Source organism: Erinaceus europaeus, chromosome 2 (assembly GCF_950295315.1).
Source record: "Erinaceus europaeus chromosome 2, mEriEur2.1, whole genome shotgun sequence".
NCBI classification, from domain to species: domain Eukaryota; kingdom Metazoa; phylum Chordata; class Mammalia; order Eulipotyphla; family Erinaceidae; genus Erinaceus; species Erinaceus europaeus.
The window spans coordinates 2,993,932-3,009,765 of NC_080163.1; the positions used below are offsets into that span (position 1 = coordinate 2,993,932).

Here is a 15,834-nt window from a genome sequence, read left to right on the forward strand (position 1 = left end):
GGGGGAAAGATAGACACCTGCAGACCTGCTTCACCGCTTATGCCGGTCCTTGCACTTTGCGCCATGTGCACTTAACCTGCTGTGCCACTGCCCAGCCCCTCAAAAAGCGTATTTAAAGAGAGAGAGGGACAGAGAAAGGAAGACATCTGCTTCACTCCTCGTGACGTGTCCCCTCTGCAGGCGGGGAGCAGCGGTTCCTACCCAGTTCCTTTTGCATGGTGATTGCTACACTTAACCAGGTGTGCCACATTTACTTTTATTGTTTTTAAGGGTTTTTTTTCTTTTCTTTTTCTTCCAGTATTAACGCTGGGGCTCAGTGACTGCACTATGCATTTACTGCTCCTGTGGTCCTTTTTTCAATTTTTTGGACAGGACAGAGAAAAATTGGGAGGGGAAGATATAGAGGGAGAAAGGAAGATAGACACCTGCAGACCTGGTCACCACTTGTGAGATGACTCCCCTGTGGGAGAGGTGGGGAACTGAGGGCTCGAACCAGGATCCTTTTAAAAAAATTATTTATTCCCTTTTGTTGCCTTGTTTTATTGTTGTAACTGATGTTGTTGGATAGGATAGAAAGAAATCGAGAGGAGGGGAAGACAAAATGGGGGTGAGAAAGATAGAAACCTGCAGACCTGCTTCACCACCTGTGAAGTGACTCCCCTGCAGGTTGAGAGCCAGGGGCTCGAACTGAGATCTTTACTCTGGTCCTTGTACTTTGCGCCACCTGCGCTTAACCCGCTGCGCTACTGCCCGACTCCCGAACCAGGCGGGATCCTTTCAAGGGTCCTGGTGCTTCATACTATATGTGCTTAACCCGGTGAGCCCCTCCCCCATTAATTTTTAAAAACTATATATATATATATACATATACATATACATATATTTGAAAGAGAAACTGAGAGAGATGGAGACAGGGAAGAGACACCTGCAGCGGTGCTTCGCCTTTGTGAAACTTCCCCCCAGCAGGTGAAAACTGGGGGCTTGAACCCAGGACCTTGCTAACTGTAACAAGAAACCACCGCCCGGTTCCTGCTTTCCATTTCACAGATGTTGAAACTGAGGCTCACAGAGGCCCGGCCATCGCTTCACTGGCTCCTTTGGGAACCGTAGGTGGTGAGGGGTGGAGGGCATCCTGCTCGGCCTGGGACTGACCTTGGCCTCTGGCCCCCTCCCGCCCACAGGAAGCTGGACGCCTTCATCTACGACGCGGCTGTGCTCAATTACATGGCCCGCAAGGACGAGGGCTGCAAGCTGGTGACCATCGGCTCCGGCAAGGTCTTCGCCACCACGGGCTACGGCATCGCCCTGCACAAGGGCTCCCGCTGGAAGCGGCCCATCGACCTGGCGCTGCTGCAGTTCCTGGGGGACGGTGCGGCCCCAGGCGGGATGCCGGGTGCCGCGTGGGGGTGGGGGTGAGCCCCAGTCTCGGAGGGGGCGACTGGAGGGAGCGGTGCCTAGGACCCCAAACAGCAGAAACTGGGGTGGGCTGTGAGTGGGCGGGTGGTGACCTCTGCCCCTGCGCCCCCCGTCCCCCCAGATGAGATCGAGATGCTGGAGCGGCTGTGGCTTTCCGGGATCTGCCACAACGATAAGATCGAGGTGATGAGCAGCAAACTGGACATCGACAACATGGCGGGCGTCTTCTACATGCTGCTGGTGGCCATGGGGCTGTCGCTGCTGGTCTTCGCCTGGGAGCACCTGGTGTACTGGCGCCTGCGCCACTGCCTGGGGCCCACGCACCGCATGGACTTCCTGCTGGCCTTCTCCCGGGTATGGGGGCACAAGGGGTGGGCGGAAGGGGTAGGTGGGGGGCGCGCAGCAGGGTGTGCAGTGCCCCAGGGTGCGGGTGCAGGAGGTGTGAACACGGGGTGCCCTGGGTGCAGGTACGGGACGTGCCCCGGGGTGCAGATGCAGGAGGTGCCCAGGCTGCAAGTGCAGGAGGAGCCCCGAGTTTCAGGTGCGGGTGCAGATGCAGGAGGCGCCCCGGGTGCAGGTGCAGGAGGTGTCCCGGGTGCGGGTGCAGATGCAGGAGGCGCCCCAGGTGCAGGTGCAGGAGGTGTCCCGGGTGCGGGTGCAGATGCAGGAGGCGCCCGTGTGCGGGTGCAGGAGGTGTGAGCAAGAGGCGCCCCGCCGGCCCCAGCGCTGACCGCGCTCTCCCGCCCGCCCGCCCCACCCGCAGGGCATGTACAGCTGCTGCAGCGCCGAGGCCGCCCCGCCGCCCGCCAAGCCCCCGCCGCCGCCGCAGCCGCTGCCCAGCCCCGCGTACCCGGCGGCCCGCCCCCCGCCCGGCCCCGCGCCCTTCGTGCCCCGCGAGCGCGCCGCCGTGGACCGCTGGCGCCGCACCAAGGCCGCGGGGCCCCCGGGGGCGGCGGGCCTGGCGGACGGCTTCCACCGCTACTACGGCCCCATCGAGCCGCAGGGCCTGGGGCTGGGCGCGGGCGAGGCGCGGGCGGCGCCCCGGGGCCCGGGGGGGCGGCCCCTGTCGCCGCCGGCCGCCCAGCCCCCGCAGAAGCCGCCGCCCTCCTACTTCGCCATCGTGCGCGACCAGGAGGCGGCCGAGCCCCCCGCCGGCGCCTTCCCGGGCTTCCCGTCGCCCCCCGCGCCCCCCGCCGCCGCCGCCGCCGCCGCCGCCGCCGGGCCGCCGCTCTGCCGCCTGGCCTTCGAGGACGAGAGCCCGCCGCCGCCCGCGCGCTGGCCGCGCGCCGACCCCGAGAGCCAGCCGCTGCTGGGCGCGGGCGCGGGGGGCGCGGGGGCCGACGGGAAGTCGGGGAAGGCGCCCCCGCCGCGCCGCGCCGCGCCGCCGCCCTGCCCCTACCTGGACGTGGAGCCGTCGCCGTCGGACTCGGAGGACTCGGAGAGCCTGGGCGGCGCGTCGCTCGGGGGCCTGGAGCCCTGGTGGTTCGCCGACTTCCCCTACCCGTACGCCGAGCGCCTGGGGCCGCCGCCCGGCCGCTACTGGTCGGTCGACAAGCTGGGGGGCTGGCGCGCCGGCAGCTGGGACTACCTGCCCCCACGCGGGGGCCCGGCCGCCTGGCACTGCCGCCACTGCGCCAGCCTGGAGCTGCTGCCGCCGCCGCGCCACCTCAGCTGCTCGCACGACGGGCTGGACGGCGGCTGGTGGGCGCCGCCGCCGCCGCCGCCGCCGCCCTGGGCCGCGGGGCCCCCGCACCGCCGCCGCGCCCGCTGCGGGTGTCCGCGGCCGCCCCCGCACCGCCCGCGGGCCCCGCCCCGCGCCCCCGCCCCGCACCACCACCGCCACCGGCGCGCCGCGGGCGGCTGGGACCTCCCGCCGCCCGCACCCACCTCGCGATCGCTCGAGGACCTGAGCTCGTGCCCCCGCGCCGCGCCCGCGCGCAGGCTGACCGGGCCCTCGCGCCACGCGCGCCGCTGCCCGCACGCCGCGCACTGGGGGCCGCCGCCGCCGCACCGGAGACACCGGGCCGGAGAGCTGGGCACCCGCCGGGGCTCGGCGCACTTCTCCAGCCTCGAGTCCGAAGTATGACGCGGCCCCCGGGCGCCCCTGCTGCGGGTGTGTGCGGAGGACCCCCCCCCGCCGCCCCCTCGGTCAGCGCAGGCCACGGCCCGACGGGGCGCGCGGGACCCGCGTGGCGGGAAGGACCCCACCCCTGCCCTGGGGCCGGGGGCTTGGCCGCCACCCCCCCTCTCAGATGCCCCCGCAGATCTCACCCGGGCGGGGGTCTCGGAGCCCACCGGACATTTATTTTTTAAAACCCGACAAGGGCTTTTTAACGTCACCAGAGGGGGGCCGGGGAGGGGGCGCTGGCGGCGGCCCCCCGCATCACTGTGCAGCTCCCCGGCCCCAGCCGCGCCTCGCCTCCGCCTCCGGGGAAGCCCGTTTTTAACCTTTCATCCATCGGAACTCAAAACTGTGAGACGCGTTCGCCAAACTGTGACCCCGCCCCCCACCCACCCACTTTGCCCTCCCCACCCGACCTCGGCCCCGCCACACTGAAAAAAAATAAATACACCCCTCCCCCCGGACCCCAGACTGTGACATCCGCACCCCCTTAACGAAAATGATCATCCGACCCCCAGACTGTGACCCCCTTGACCCCAAACTGTGACCCGAACCCTAGACTGTGCCCCCCCCCCCCCCCCCCGCCACCAGACTGTGCCCCGAGCGGGCAAACCGTGCCACACCCCTGCCCGACCGCCTGGGACACGCCCCATCGGAAGCCACGCCCCTCCAGAAGCCACGCCTCCCCACACGGAGCCACGCCCCTTCCAACCTCCGTCTTGCGGAAACCTCTCACCCGGTTGAGCCTCACTCCCTGTCCCAGGTACCACCAACTACGTCCTCCCTCCCCCAAGTTCAGCCTTTATCCCTGCCGTGATGAACCATGAGTGCCCCCACAGCCTCCTCTTCCCAGATCTCCAGCCGGGTCTGGAGCTGGGTGGTGGAGGGGAGGGTCTAGGAGTCCACACACCCAACCCGCCCACCTCCCTTCCCACTGCCCTGTTCCACATCGCGGTGTTTGGAATAAACCATGTTTTTATGCCTCCTCGGCCCACTGTGTGAGCTCCTTGTCTGTCTCCTAGCCACCCTTGAAGGAAATCGAGAATAATGGGGGCTGGGATGTGCTGCAGTGGCTAGAGAGGTGCATTCTCGAGCACGAGGTCCTGAGTTCCACCCCTAGCATCACATAGGCCAGAATGATGCTCTGGTTCTCTTTCCTTTCTTTCTTTCTCCCTTTCTTTCTTTCTCTTTCTTTCCTTTTTTATTTATTTATTTTTTATTTATTTTTATTTATTCCTTTTTGTTGCCCTTTTTATTGTTGTAGTTGTTGTTATTGATGTCATCATTGTTGGATAGGACAGAGAAATGGAGAGAGATGGGGAAGACAGAGAGGGGGAGAGAAAGACAGACACCTGCAGACCTGCGTCACCGCCTGTGAAGCGACTTCCCTGCAGGTGGGGAGCCGGGGGCTCGAGCCCAGATCCTTAAACCAGTCCTTGTGCTTAACCCTCTGCGCTACGGCCCGACTCCCCTTATTTCCTTTCTTTTGAAAGTTTTTTTAAAAAATTATTAATGAGAAAGGTAGGAAAGAGAGAAAGAATCAGATGTCACTCTGGTACATATGCTGCCGGATATTGAATTTAGGACCTCATGCTTGAGAGTCCAGTGCCTTATTCTTTGTGCCATCTCTGCAGCCACGGTCTCTCTTTTTCTCCCCCATCTCTCATTAGTTAAAAAAAAAATTTTTTTTTTTAAGTTGCAAAGGAGACAGTAAAATCCCAAGAGGAGGCAGAAAAAGCAAGACAGAGAACCTAGGGGCAACGAAGAGACAAAATTCCACAAAACGGTGGTGAAAAGCCTAGAGAAATCTAACAAACTGAAAGGATAGAGAACTCAAACGGAGTGGAGAAACATTTGTGCTCAAAACATTTTGGGATCAAATCAAGGACTCAATTCCTGTGACTGCAAGCAACGAGGCTTGCCAGATTGTTAATAACTTGTTCATGCAAGCAAAGCGAGTCTAATACATCGCAGCCAATCCGCATATCTTGAACGCCATTAATCTCACCAGTGAGGGTCTATTTCTGACATTTCATTATCCCAATTAGCCAAACCTCTGGTGCTGATGGGCCATAAAAAGAGCCGCAGCCCTTGTAACAGCTGCTTCCAGAGGGTGGACTCTCTGATTAATTGCTCGCTGACCTTAGCTGCCACGTGGACGCCTGGTTAGACGATCCGCTGCCTCTGGAGGGGAGACTCCACCGACTGACTTATACATAATAGCCCCTGCCTGCACTAAGGCGTTCTGAAGTAGATTAAAACCATCATAAGAGGAAGGGAGAAGAAATCTGGCTTTATGGGTCCCCAGAGAATAGAAATCCGGTCTCCCTTCCAGTGAGAGCTCCTATTTGCATACATGAATAATCAATTAGGTGGCAAGAAAATGTGAGACTCAAAGGTGGAAGATGGAGAAGGGACTCGCTCTTTGGCTTGATTGGGAGACCCCAAAAATAGGCTTTCTGGGGAACTACAACTCCCAGGAGGCTTTGCTGCTGCTCCGAGAAGAATGCCCCAAAGTCACACAAGGGTGTAATGTCTCCATTGCGGCAGACCTCCGTTGCCAGGTCGCCACACCATAGCCTTAGTTCTTACTTTAGCCTCCCCCCGCCACCTCGTCACTGTAATGCTGAAAAGGAGGTTTCCATGGTAACCGCGGGGGGGCGATGCCGCCTCCTCGGCTGTAGGCGAGAGGCGTGTCCCGGAAGTGACGTATTCAGCTCGCGCCGTCGGCGAGACGGTGCCAAGATGGCGGCTCGCAAGGGCCGTCGCCGCACGTGTGAAAGCGGAGAACCTATGGATGCGGAGTCCGGCGACGCAGGGCCTAAGGGCCCGGCTCAGGTCTACTTGCCCGGCCGGGGGCCGCCGCTGAGCGAGGGAGAGGAGCTGGTCATGGACGAGGAGGCCTATGTGTTGTACCACCGCGCTCAGACTGGTACGGCTGGGGGCCCTGACTCCTGGGTTCTGAGACGGGCACTGGCCTTGACGGATCAGGAGATCCCTGGATCTCGAGGGGGGCGGGGATGAGGTTCTGTACCACCCATCCTAATTTTCCAACGCTGCCTCCCCCCGCAGGTGCCCCATGTCTCAGCTTTGACATAGTCCGGGATCACCTGGGAGACAACCGGACAGAGCTGCCTCTGACACTGTACCTGTGTGCCGGGACCCAGGCGGAAAGTGCCCAGAGCAACAGGTGCGTGAGACCTGAGACTTTTCCTAGGACTTAGATTTTGGGGTTTACAGCCTTCTTCTTCCTTTAAGATTCTGGCAATTAGTCCCTCACTCATCCCATACTTTCCCCTAGATTGATGATGCTTCGTATGCACAATCTGCATGGGACAAAACGCACTTCATCAGAGGACAGTGATGAAGAGGAGGAGGAGGAGGAGGAGGAGGAGGAAGAGGATGAGGAGGATAGGAAGCCTCAGCTGGAGCTGGCCATGGTGCCCCATTATGGCGGCATCAACCGCGTCCGGGTAAATCTCTTCCCAGGAATCTGCTCTTTATTCACAGGAGTAACTCCAGTGTCTGTTTCCTGCACTTCTGTGCCCTTCCGCTTTTAGGAATGCACCTGGTACATAGTCTTATATGTTAAATTATTCACGTCTTAACTGTTGTGGTGATTGTTACTGTGTTAGTGTCTAGAAAAAGCTCTTGGTTGTGAGCTGTGGCGTTAACTTATGCTTCACAGTAATACCATCTTCTGATCAGGTTGCTGTGCAGATGAAATGTCTGGACAACATTTAGAAACAGTGCTGGGCCCGTGGTTCTTGCTTTGTTTTTCTATTGAAGTATTGCCATGCTTTGGGTATTGTTCTAGACCCTGGTGGAGGGGGTGCAGTCTTGGACTCTATGAAACATTTTTTTTAAGATTTATTGTTACATATGATCATGACTTTCACATGAGGCAGAGAAAGGAGACAAGGGAGTCAGGCGGTAGCACAGCGGGTTAAGCGCAGGTGGCGCAAAGCGCAAGGACTGGTATAAGGATCCTAGTTCGAGCCCCCGGCTCCCCACCTGCAGGGGCGTCGCTTCACAGGCGGTGAAGCAGGTCTGCAGGTGTCTGTCTTTCTCTCCCCCTCTCTGTCTGCCCCTCCTCTCTCCATTTCTCTCTGTCCTCTCCGACAATGACAACATCAATAACAATAATAACTGCTAAAATAAAACAACAAGGGAAACAAAAGGGAATAAACAAATAAATAAATGTTTTAAAAATATTTCTTTAAAAAGTGGAAAGGAGACAAGCCAGAACACCGCTACAGTACATACTGTACCAGGGGTCGAACTGGGAACCTCAGATGTAAAAGTCTGATGTTTTGTGGGCGGGGATAGACAGCATAATGCTACGCAAAGAGACTCTCATGCCTGAGGCTGTGAAGTCAGGGAGGGACCAAGGCTTTGAACCTGAGTCCTTGCTTATGCTAATGTGTTTCTCAACCACGTGTAACACTGCCCAGCGCCTCCCTTGTGTTTTGTTTTGTTGATTGCTTGTTTATTTTCATAAGAGGGAGATAGAGTAAGGCTAGAACACTGCTCATCCCTGGCTAATGGTGGTGCCTGCACTTGACCATGAGACTTCAGAACCTCAGGTATGAAAGGCTTTTTGCATAACTAACATGCTATCTCCCCGGCCCCCAAGTTGCTCTCACTGCCATACTGAATAGAGGCAGGAGCAGAAAGAGTCCCATGAGGTCAGTGTAGTGAGTTGGGAAGGAGGACATCAGAGGACATGCAGGTGGTTACAGTAGGAGAAGCAGTGAGCAGTGCTTGGAAGTGGTGTTTTTACAGCCTCGCCAGCAATGGTGGTGTTTCTGAGCTGTAGTGAGTCCCACACTTTGGGGCCTGGGTTGGAGCACTGACCAGGAACTCGACTTGGACTCTGTGACATTTTCATGGGCATTACAAGAGGAGTCAAGTTAAGGAGAGAATTTGGGTGCAAGGGCTGCTGGAAACTTGAAGCTAAGTGGTTAGGTCTGGGTGAGCCCACTTACATAAGCAGAAGTACCCAGAGACCTACCAACATTTAGAAGGTGAAAGGCCAGCTCCTGAGAGCTGGTGGAAGTGGCTTCTATCTTTCCCAGGAGTTGGGAAGAAGTTGTCTTCACTCTGTCTCTGCCTGGACCCCAGCCCTGGAGCTGTCCCAGCCTGCCCTTGTGGGTTGTGGCTCCTTTCCTAGAACTTGTTGGGGCTGTGGGTGTCCTGAGCCTTGTTTTTTTTTTTTTTTTTTAATTTCTTTATTGGGAAATTAATGTTTTACATTCTACAGTAAATACAACAGTTTCTACATGCATAATATTCCCCAGTTTCCCATGTAACAATACAACCCCCACTAGGTCCTCTGTCATCCTTGGACCTGTATTCTCCCCACCCACCCACCCCAGAGTCTTTTACTTTGTTGCGATAACATCTAACATTTGTTTTATTTAATACCAGTGCCCTGCTCAGCTCTGGCATATGGTGGTGCTGAGACCTCGAAGCCTCAGCTATTAGTCTTTTTGCGTAACTCTCATGCCGCCTCCCTCTGCTCCCCCCACAGGTTTCATGGCTGGGCGAGGAGCCCGTGGCTGGCGTGTGGTCCGAGAAGGGACAGGTGGAGGTGTTTGCCCTGCGCCGCCTCCTACAGGTGGTGGATGATGCCCAGGCCATGGCAACCTTCCTGCGGGATGAGCAGGCCCGTGTGAAGCCCATCTTCTCCTTCTCAGGCCACATGGGCGAGGGCTTTGCGCTCGACTGGTCACCCCGTGTGCCTGGTGAGTCCCTGCGGGGGGAGGGGAAGGAGCAGGGTCAGCAGCAGGGGTGGGTGCTGAGATCCTGGGAGGGGTGAGCTGGGACAAGGTGGTTTCCTGACCTCCCACCACCACATCAGGGCGCCTGTTGACGGGTGACTGCCAGAAGAACATCCATCTCTGGACGCCCACGGACGGCGGCTCCTGGCACGTGGACCAGCGGCCCTTTGCAGGCCACACACGATCTGTGGAGGACCTGCAGTGGTCCCCAACCGAGGACACGGTGAGGGGGGTGCCCAGTGAGGCCTGAATTCCAGGGTCACTTCCCAAGGGGGGAAGCCCACCTTCTAGTCCCTGGTCTCCAGGTTGGTGGGTTGAGCATTTATCCAGATGACTTGGCCTCTGCCCTGCCCAGGTGTTTGCCTCCTGCTCTGCTGACGCCTCCATTCGCATCTGGGACATCCGGGCAGCCCCCAGCAAAGCTTGCATGCTCACCACCGCCTCCGCTCACGACGGGGATGTCAACGTCATCAGCTGGAGCCGCCGGGAGCCCTTCCTGCTCAGCGGTGGGGATGACGGGGCCCTCAGAGTCTGGGACCTGCGGCAGTTCAAGGTACCCTCTCAACCTGGATCCCAGGGGGCCGGAGGAGCTCCTGCCTCCAGCAGTCCCTGGGGCATGTGGGGTTTCACGCTGTAGAGCTGGTCTTACACTTTGCTTTGCATTGGTCTGACACTTTGTTAGCGCCGTCGTTGTTGGATAAGACAGAGAGAAATGGAGAGAGGGGAGAGAAAGACAGACACCTGCAGACCTGCTTCACTGCCTGGGAAGTGACACCACCCCCCCCCGCAGGTGGGGAGCGGGGGCTCAAACCAGTTCCATGGTGGCACAGAGCACGCAAGCGAGAATCAACAAGAAACATGTTTGTGACTGGCATCGGGTCTGTTTGCTTCATCAGCTTTAGTGCCGGCAAAATGGAAGAGAGCAGGGAGACGGCCTGAGCCGCAGTGCGCACACTGGGCAGGGAGACGGCCTGAGCCGCAGTGCGCACACTGGGCAGGGAGACGGCCTGAGCCGCAGTGCGCACACTGGGCAGGGAGACGGCCTGAGCCGCAGTGCGCACACTGGGCAGGGAGACGGCCTGAACCGCAGCGCGCACACTGGGCAGGGAGATGGCCTGAACCGCAGCGCGCACACTGGGCAGGGAGACGGCTTGAGCCACAGCGCGCACACTGGGCCACGCAAAGGGCCCGGGCTCAGGCCCACAGCCACCACGCGTGAGCACCTAATGGAGAAGCTTCATGAGTGGTGGAGCAGTGCTACGATGGCACTCCTCTGCCTCTCTTAAAAAATAAAAATGGGGAGTCGGGCGGTAGCGCAGCGGGTTAAGCGCAGGTGGCGCAAAGCACAAGGACCGGCATAAGGATCCCGGTTCGAACCCCGGCTCCCCACCTGCAGGGGAGTTGCTTCACAGGCGGTGAAGCAGGTCTGCAGGTGTCTGTCTTTCTCTCCCCCTCTCTGTCTTCCCCTCTTCTCTCCATTTCTCTCTGTCCTATCCAACAACGACAACAACAATAATAACTACAACAATAAAACAACAAGGGCAACAAAAGGGAATAAATAAATAAAATAAAATAAAATAAAAATGGTGGGGCTTGGGCAGTAGCACAGCGGGTTAAACGCACGTGGTGCAAAGCGAAGGGACTGGCAGAAGGATCCTGGTTCGAGTCCCCGGGCCCCCACATGCAGGGGAGTCGCTTCACAGGCGGTGAAGCAGGTCTGCAGGTGTCTGTCTTTCTCTCCCCCTCTCTGTCTTCCCCTTCTCTCTCCATTTCTCTCTGTCCTATCCAACAACAATGACATCAATAACAAAAATAATAATAACCACAACAATGGTAAAACGACCAGGGTAACAAAAGGGAAAAAATGGCCTCCAGGAGCAGTGGATTTGTGGTGCAGGCACCAAGCCCCAGCAGTAACCCTGGAAGCAAAAAATAAATTAAAAAGGAAAAAAATGGGAGTCGGGTGGTAGCACAGTGGGTTAAATGCACGTGGTGCAAAGCGCAGGGACCAGCATAAGGATCCCAGTTTGAGCCCAGGCTCCCCACCTGCAGGGGTAGTCACTTCACAGGTGGTGAAGCTGGTCTGCAGGTGTCTGTCTTTCTCTCCCCCTCTCTGTCTTCCCCTCCTCTCTCCATTTCTCTCTGTCCTACCCAACAACAAACAGTATCAACAATAATAACCACAACAAGGCTACAACAACAAGGGCAACAAAAGGGGAGAAAATGGCTTCCAGGAGCAGTGGATTCATGGTGCAGGCATGGAGCCCCATCAATAACCCTGGAGACAAATAATAATAATAATAAATGAAAATGGGGAGTCGGGTGGTAGCACAGTGGGTTAAGCATACATGGCACAAAGCCCAAGGTCTGGCCTAAGGATCCCGGCTCCCCCACCTGCAGGGGAGTCGCTTCACAAGCGGTGAAGCAGGTGTCTGTCTTTCTCTCCCCTTCTGTCTTCCCCTCTTCTCTCCATTTCTCTCTGTCCTATCCAACAACGACATCAATAGCAACAATAATAACCACAACAACAATAAAAAACAACAAGGTCAACAAAGGGGAATGAATAAATATTTTTAAAAATACTGGTCAAAATCAGATTTTACCAAAAAAAAGGCACTGGGGGGTAGAATGTGCAGGCATGGCAGTGGGGATAGAGACTAGGGCATGAGAGATTATAGCTCCCATCAGGCCATGGGGGGGTGGTAGTGCAAGCAGGGAGGTAGGCAAAGGCCTCTGGGAATTATAATGTTTTCTCACAGAGGATTTCAACTGAGAATGGGAGCCCAGCTCACTGATAGCAGGAGAGGAAACTGAGGCACAGAAAGGACCGGAGGAGATAGGATATTACCACTTGGCTATGACTGAGTTTGGAGAGAGGGGAGCGGTTTTGGTGGGAGAAATCGCAGCTTTTCTGGCTTCCCTCTGGGCAGGGCCCTGGCCTCGGTGGCTCCGTGTGCTCCTTCCCAGGACCACCGGGCTCTACTCTTCTCCCCACTGCAGTTGCTGTTTGTCCCAGAGCTGGGGCCTCAGCCACACGATCTCACTGCCCTGGGCCACTTTTTCCTTTAGAAAGAGGGAGACACAGCACAGCGCCTGCCGCCCTTGTACCGCCCTGTGGCGCCTGGGTGCAGGTTTGAACCTGGGCTGCGTGTATGATGAGACAGGCACCCCGCCCGGTGAGCGCTCTCTCCTGCGAGTGGTCTGTGGAGCCAGCTGTAGAGAGGCTTCTAGAAGTGGATTGGAGCTTCCAGGCCCAGTGCGGCTGATGTGTGGCCAGTGCTACTCCAAGGTAGGCTCCAGGACCCAGGACCACCTTTTTTTCGCCTCCAGGGTTATTGCTGGGGCTCAGTGCCTACACCATGAATCCACTGCTCCTGGAGGCTTTTTTTTTTTTTAACCTTTTGTTGTCCTTGTTTTTTATTGTGGTGGTGGTTATTATTGTTGTTATTGCTGTCATTGTTGGATAAGACAGAGAGAAATGGAGAGAGGAGGGGAAGACGGGGGGGGGGGAGAGAAAGACAAGACACCTGCAGACCTGCTTCACCGCCTGTGAAGTGACCCCCACCCCCCCCGCAGGTAGGGAGCCAGGGGCACAAACTGGGATCCTTATTCAGGGGTCCTTGCGCTTTGTGCCACGTGCACTTAACCCACTGTGCTACTGCCTGATCCCCCCCTTTTTTCTTTTCTTTTCCTTTCCTATCTTCTTCTTTTAATAATAAATATAAATTAATTAATGAATATTTTTTATTTATTAATTTTCTCTTGTTACCCTTGTTTTTTATTGTTGAAGTTATTGCTGTTGTTGTCATCATTGTTGGGTAGGACAGAGAGAAATGGAAAGAGGAGGGGAAGACAGAGAGGGGGAGAGAAAGACAGACACCTGCAGACCTGCTTCACCGCTTGTGAAGCGATTCCCCTCAGGCGGGGAGCCGGGGGCTCGAGCCACAATCCTTACGCCGGTCCTTGCTCTTCGCGCCATGTGTGCTTAACCCACTGCACTACCACCTGACTTCCCTGTTTCATTTACCTTAATGAGAGAGATATTCAGAATGGGGGGGTAGAGGAAGAGATAGACCAAAGCACTGCTTAACTCTGGCTTATGGTGGTGCTGGGGATTGAACCTGGAACCTCAGAGCCTCAGGCACGGGAATGCTAGGTGTGTGTAAATAGGAGAGGTCAAGGCCAGAGCCAGAGTTGAGCCAAGCTCCGGTAAAAACAAACACCATGGGGAGTTGGCCGGTAGTGCAGTGGGTTAAACGCACATGGCACCAAGCGCAAGGCGTAAGGATCCTGGTTCGAGCCCCTGGCTTCCTGCCTGCAGGGGAGTCTCTTCACAGGCGGTGAAGCAGGTCTGCAGGTGTCTGTCTTTCTCTGCCCCTCTGTCTTCCCCTCCTCTCTCCATTTCTTTTATTTATTTATTTATTTGTTTGTTTTCTCTTTTGTTGCTCTTGTTGTTGTAGTTATTAATGTTGTTATTGATGTTGTTGTTGGATAGGACAGAGAGAAATGGAGAGAGGAGGGGAAGACGGGGAGAGAAAGACAGACACCTGCAGACCTGCTTCACTGCCTGTGAAGTGACTCCCCCTGCAGGTGGGGAGCTGGGGGCTCGAACTGGGATCCTTACAGCGGTCCTTGCACTTTGCGCCACGTGTGCTTAACCCGCTGAGCTACCGCCTGACTCCCCTCCTCTCTCCATTTTTATCAGTCCTATCTAACAACGATGACATCAATAATAACTACAACAATAAAAAAAGGGCGACAAAAGGGAAAATAAATAAATAGAAAAAAGATAAAAATAAAGCATTTAAAAAAAAAAAAAAACACCACTCTGTATGCACTGCTGGGGATCGAACCCAGGACCTCAGGTTTACAAAGCGTGCACTGTATCCATCCAGCCACCTCCCCGGCCATCCCAGAAGCACCTCTGCTTTAGTAAAAGTGTCTGAGTCCTTTGCCCTGGCTGCCTCTGGAGACAAGAGCTGCCCTCCTGAATGTTGTCAGAATCAGCCGGAGAGCAGCCCCCAGCAGTACTTTTGCCCATTGGCCCTTTTTTTTTTTTTAACTTTTTGAAAATATATTTTATTATTGCATAGAAATGGAAATTGAGAGAGGAGGGGGGAGGTAGAGAGAGAGAGAGATACAGAGAGATGCCTACAGCCCTAGTTTATCACTAGTAGAACTTTTTTCCCCCTGTAGGTGGGGACCAGGGCCTTAAACCCAGATGCACTATTGCCTGGCCCCTGCCCTCTGACCCATTTAAAGAACCTTAAATTTGTTTCTGTTTTTAATCAGAGCACCGCTCAGCTCTGGCTTATGGTGACATAGGGGATTGAACCTAGCACTTTGGAGTCTCAGGCCTCAAAGTCACCATTAAGTCACTATCCCCATGATGCTGTCTCCCTGGCCCGGAAGCCGGGCCTGTGAGGACTTGGGGGTGTGGCTCTGGTGGAGCTGGGCTGAGGCAGGAGCCCCTGACGGCCCCCACCTCTCTCCGTAGTCTGGCTCCCCGGTGGCCACCTTCAAGCAGCACGTGGCGCCCATCACCTCCGTGGAGTGGCACCCTCAGGACAGCGGGGTCTTCGCCGCCTCTGGAGCCGACAACCAGATCACTCAGTGGGACCTGGCCGTGGAGCGGGACCCCGAGGCCGGTGAGGCGGAGATCGAGCCGGGACTGGCGGACCTGCCCCAGCAGTTGCTGTTCGTGCACCAGGGTGAGACGGACCTGAAGGAGCTGCATTGGCACCCGCAGTGCCCGGGCCTGCTGCTCAGCACCGCCCTGTCTGGCTTCACCGTCTTCCGCACCATCAGCGTCTGAGGCCGCTGGCCGGGCCCAGGGGGACTGGGATCTGACACCAGACAAACCCCTTTTGAAAAGGAGAACTGAGCTCAGCCCGCTGGCCGCCATGCTGAATCCATGAGGTAGAGACTTGCTTGGGTCCAGCGATGCCCTTCCAACCGGTGGACCCAGGTTTGGCCCGAAGCCCTGGAAAACCACTGGACTTAATCCAGTGTCTCCTCCCACCCGGGCTGGAGGACTCCGTAGGCTTGTTCCCAGGGCCCCTCTACCCGGTGGACATCTTCATGGGGGTGACATCTAGCTGGAACCTCTGGGCCCCAAGGCCCAGTTTGGACTTCCTGTCTCCCCAAAGGGAACTCAAGTGCCTTCTTCCACTGGCCACAGCAGACTTGAGGGGGACAGTGGGTGGTCTGATGGAAACTGGTTCTATCCTTTGTCGCTGTGCCAGTTAGGATCAGCCAGGATGGGGGGTGGGGGTGGAGGCTTCTGACTCTGCTCCGTCACAAGCACGTGCAAAGCTGGGGGCTGGGTGTCCTCTGGAGACTGAATAAAGGAATCACCACAGCAAGACCTGTCGTGTGAGAAAGCCGCCCTTCTGGCCACGAGACAAGATGAGATGGGAGCGGCAGGCAGGAGGCTCTAGGATTCCCCCCCCGGACCCGCACCCCCCACCCCAGATCACAGGGTGCTGTCCAGTTCTGCCTGCCCCAAGCTCA

General features: G+C 56.9%; 2 protein-coding genes across 3 annotated transcripts in view; both read left to right on the plus strand.

The window, feature by feature from the left end:
* Positions 1–3,637, plus strand: part of GRIN2D (glutamate ionotropic receptor NMDA type subunit 2D) — a 50,772-nt gene extending 47,135 nt beyond the window's left edge. The window contains exons 10-12 of the mRNA XM_060173707.1: positions 1,182–1,369; positions 1,538–1,770; positions 2,180–3,637. Coding sequence (XP_060029690.1) covers positions 1,182–1,369; positions 1,538–1,770; positions 2,180–3,502 — 1,744 coding nt within the window. The 3' untranslated portion in view covers positions 3,503–3,637. The remainder of the gene's footprint in view (positions 1–1,181; positions 1,370–1,537; positions 1,771–2,179) is intronic.
* Positions 3,638–6,259: 2,622 nt separating this feature from the next.
* Positions 6,260–15,632, plus strand: GRWD1 (glutamate rich WD repeat containing 1). Of its 2 annotated transcripts, XM_007536233.3 has the most exons (7): positions 6,260–6,470; positions 6,611–6,728; positions 6,840–7,011; positions 9,072–9,285; positions 9,402–9,544; positions 9,677–9,874; positions 14,819–15,628. In XM_007536233.3, exons 1-7 carry the CDS (start codon positions 6,284–6,286, stop codon positions 15,134–15,136), a joined length of 1,350 nt encoding a protein of 449 aa, XP_007536295.2. In that variant the 5' UTR covers positions 6,260–6,283; the 3' UTR covers positions 15,137–15,628. The 2 variants fall into 2 exon arrangements, with proteins under 2 accessions (XP_007536295.2, XP_060029711.1); XM_060173728.1 differs by lacking the exon at positions 9,677–9,874 and having other exon boundaries at positions 14,819–15,632.
* Positions 15,633–15,834: the final 202 nt, after the last annotated feature.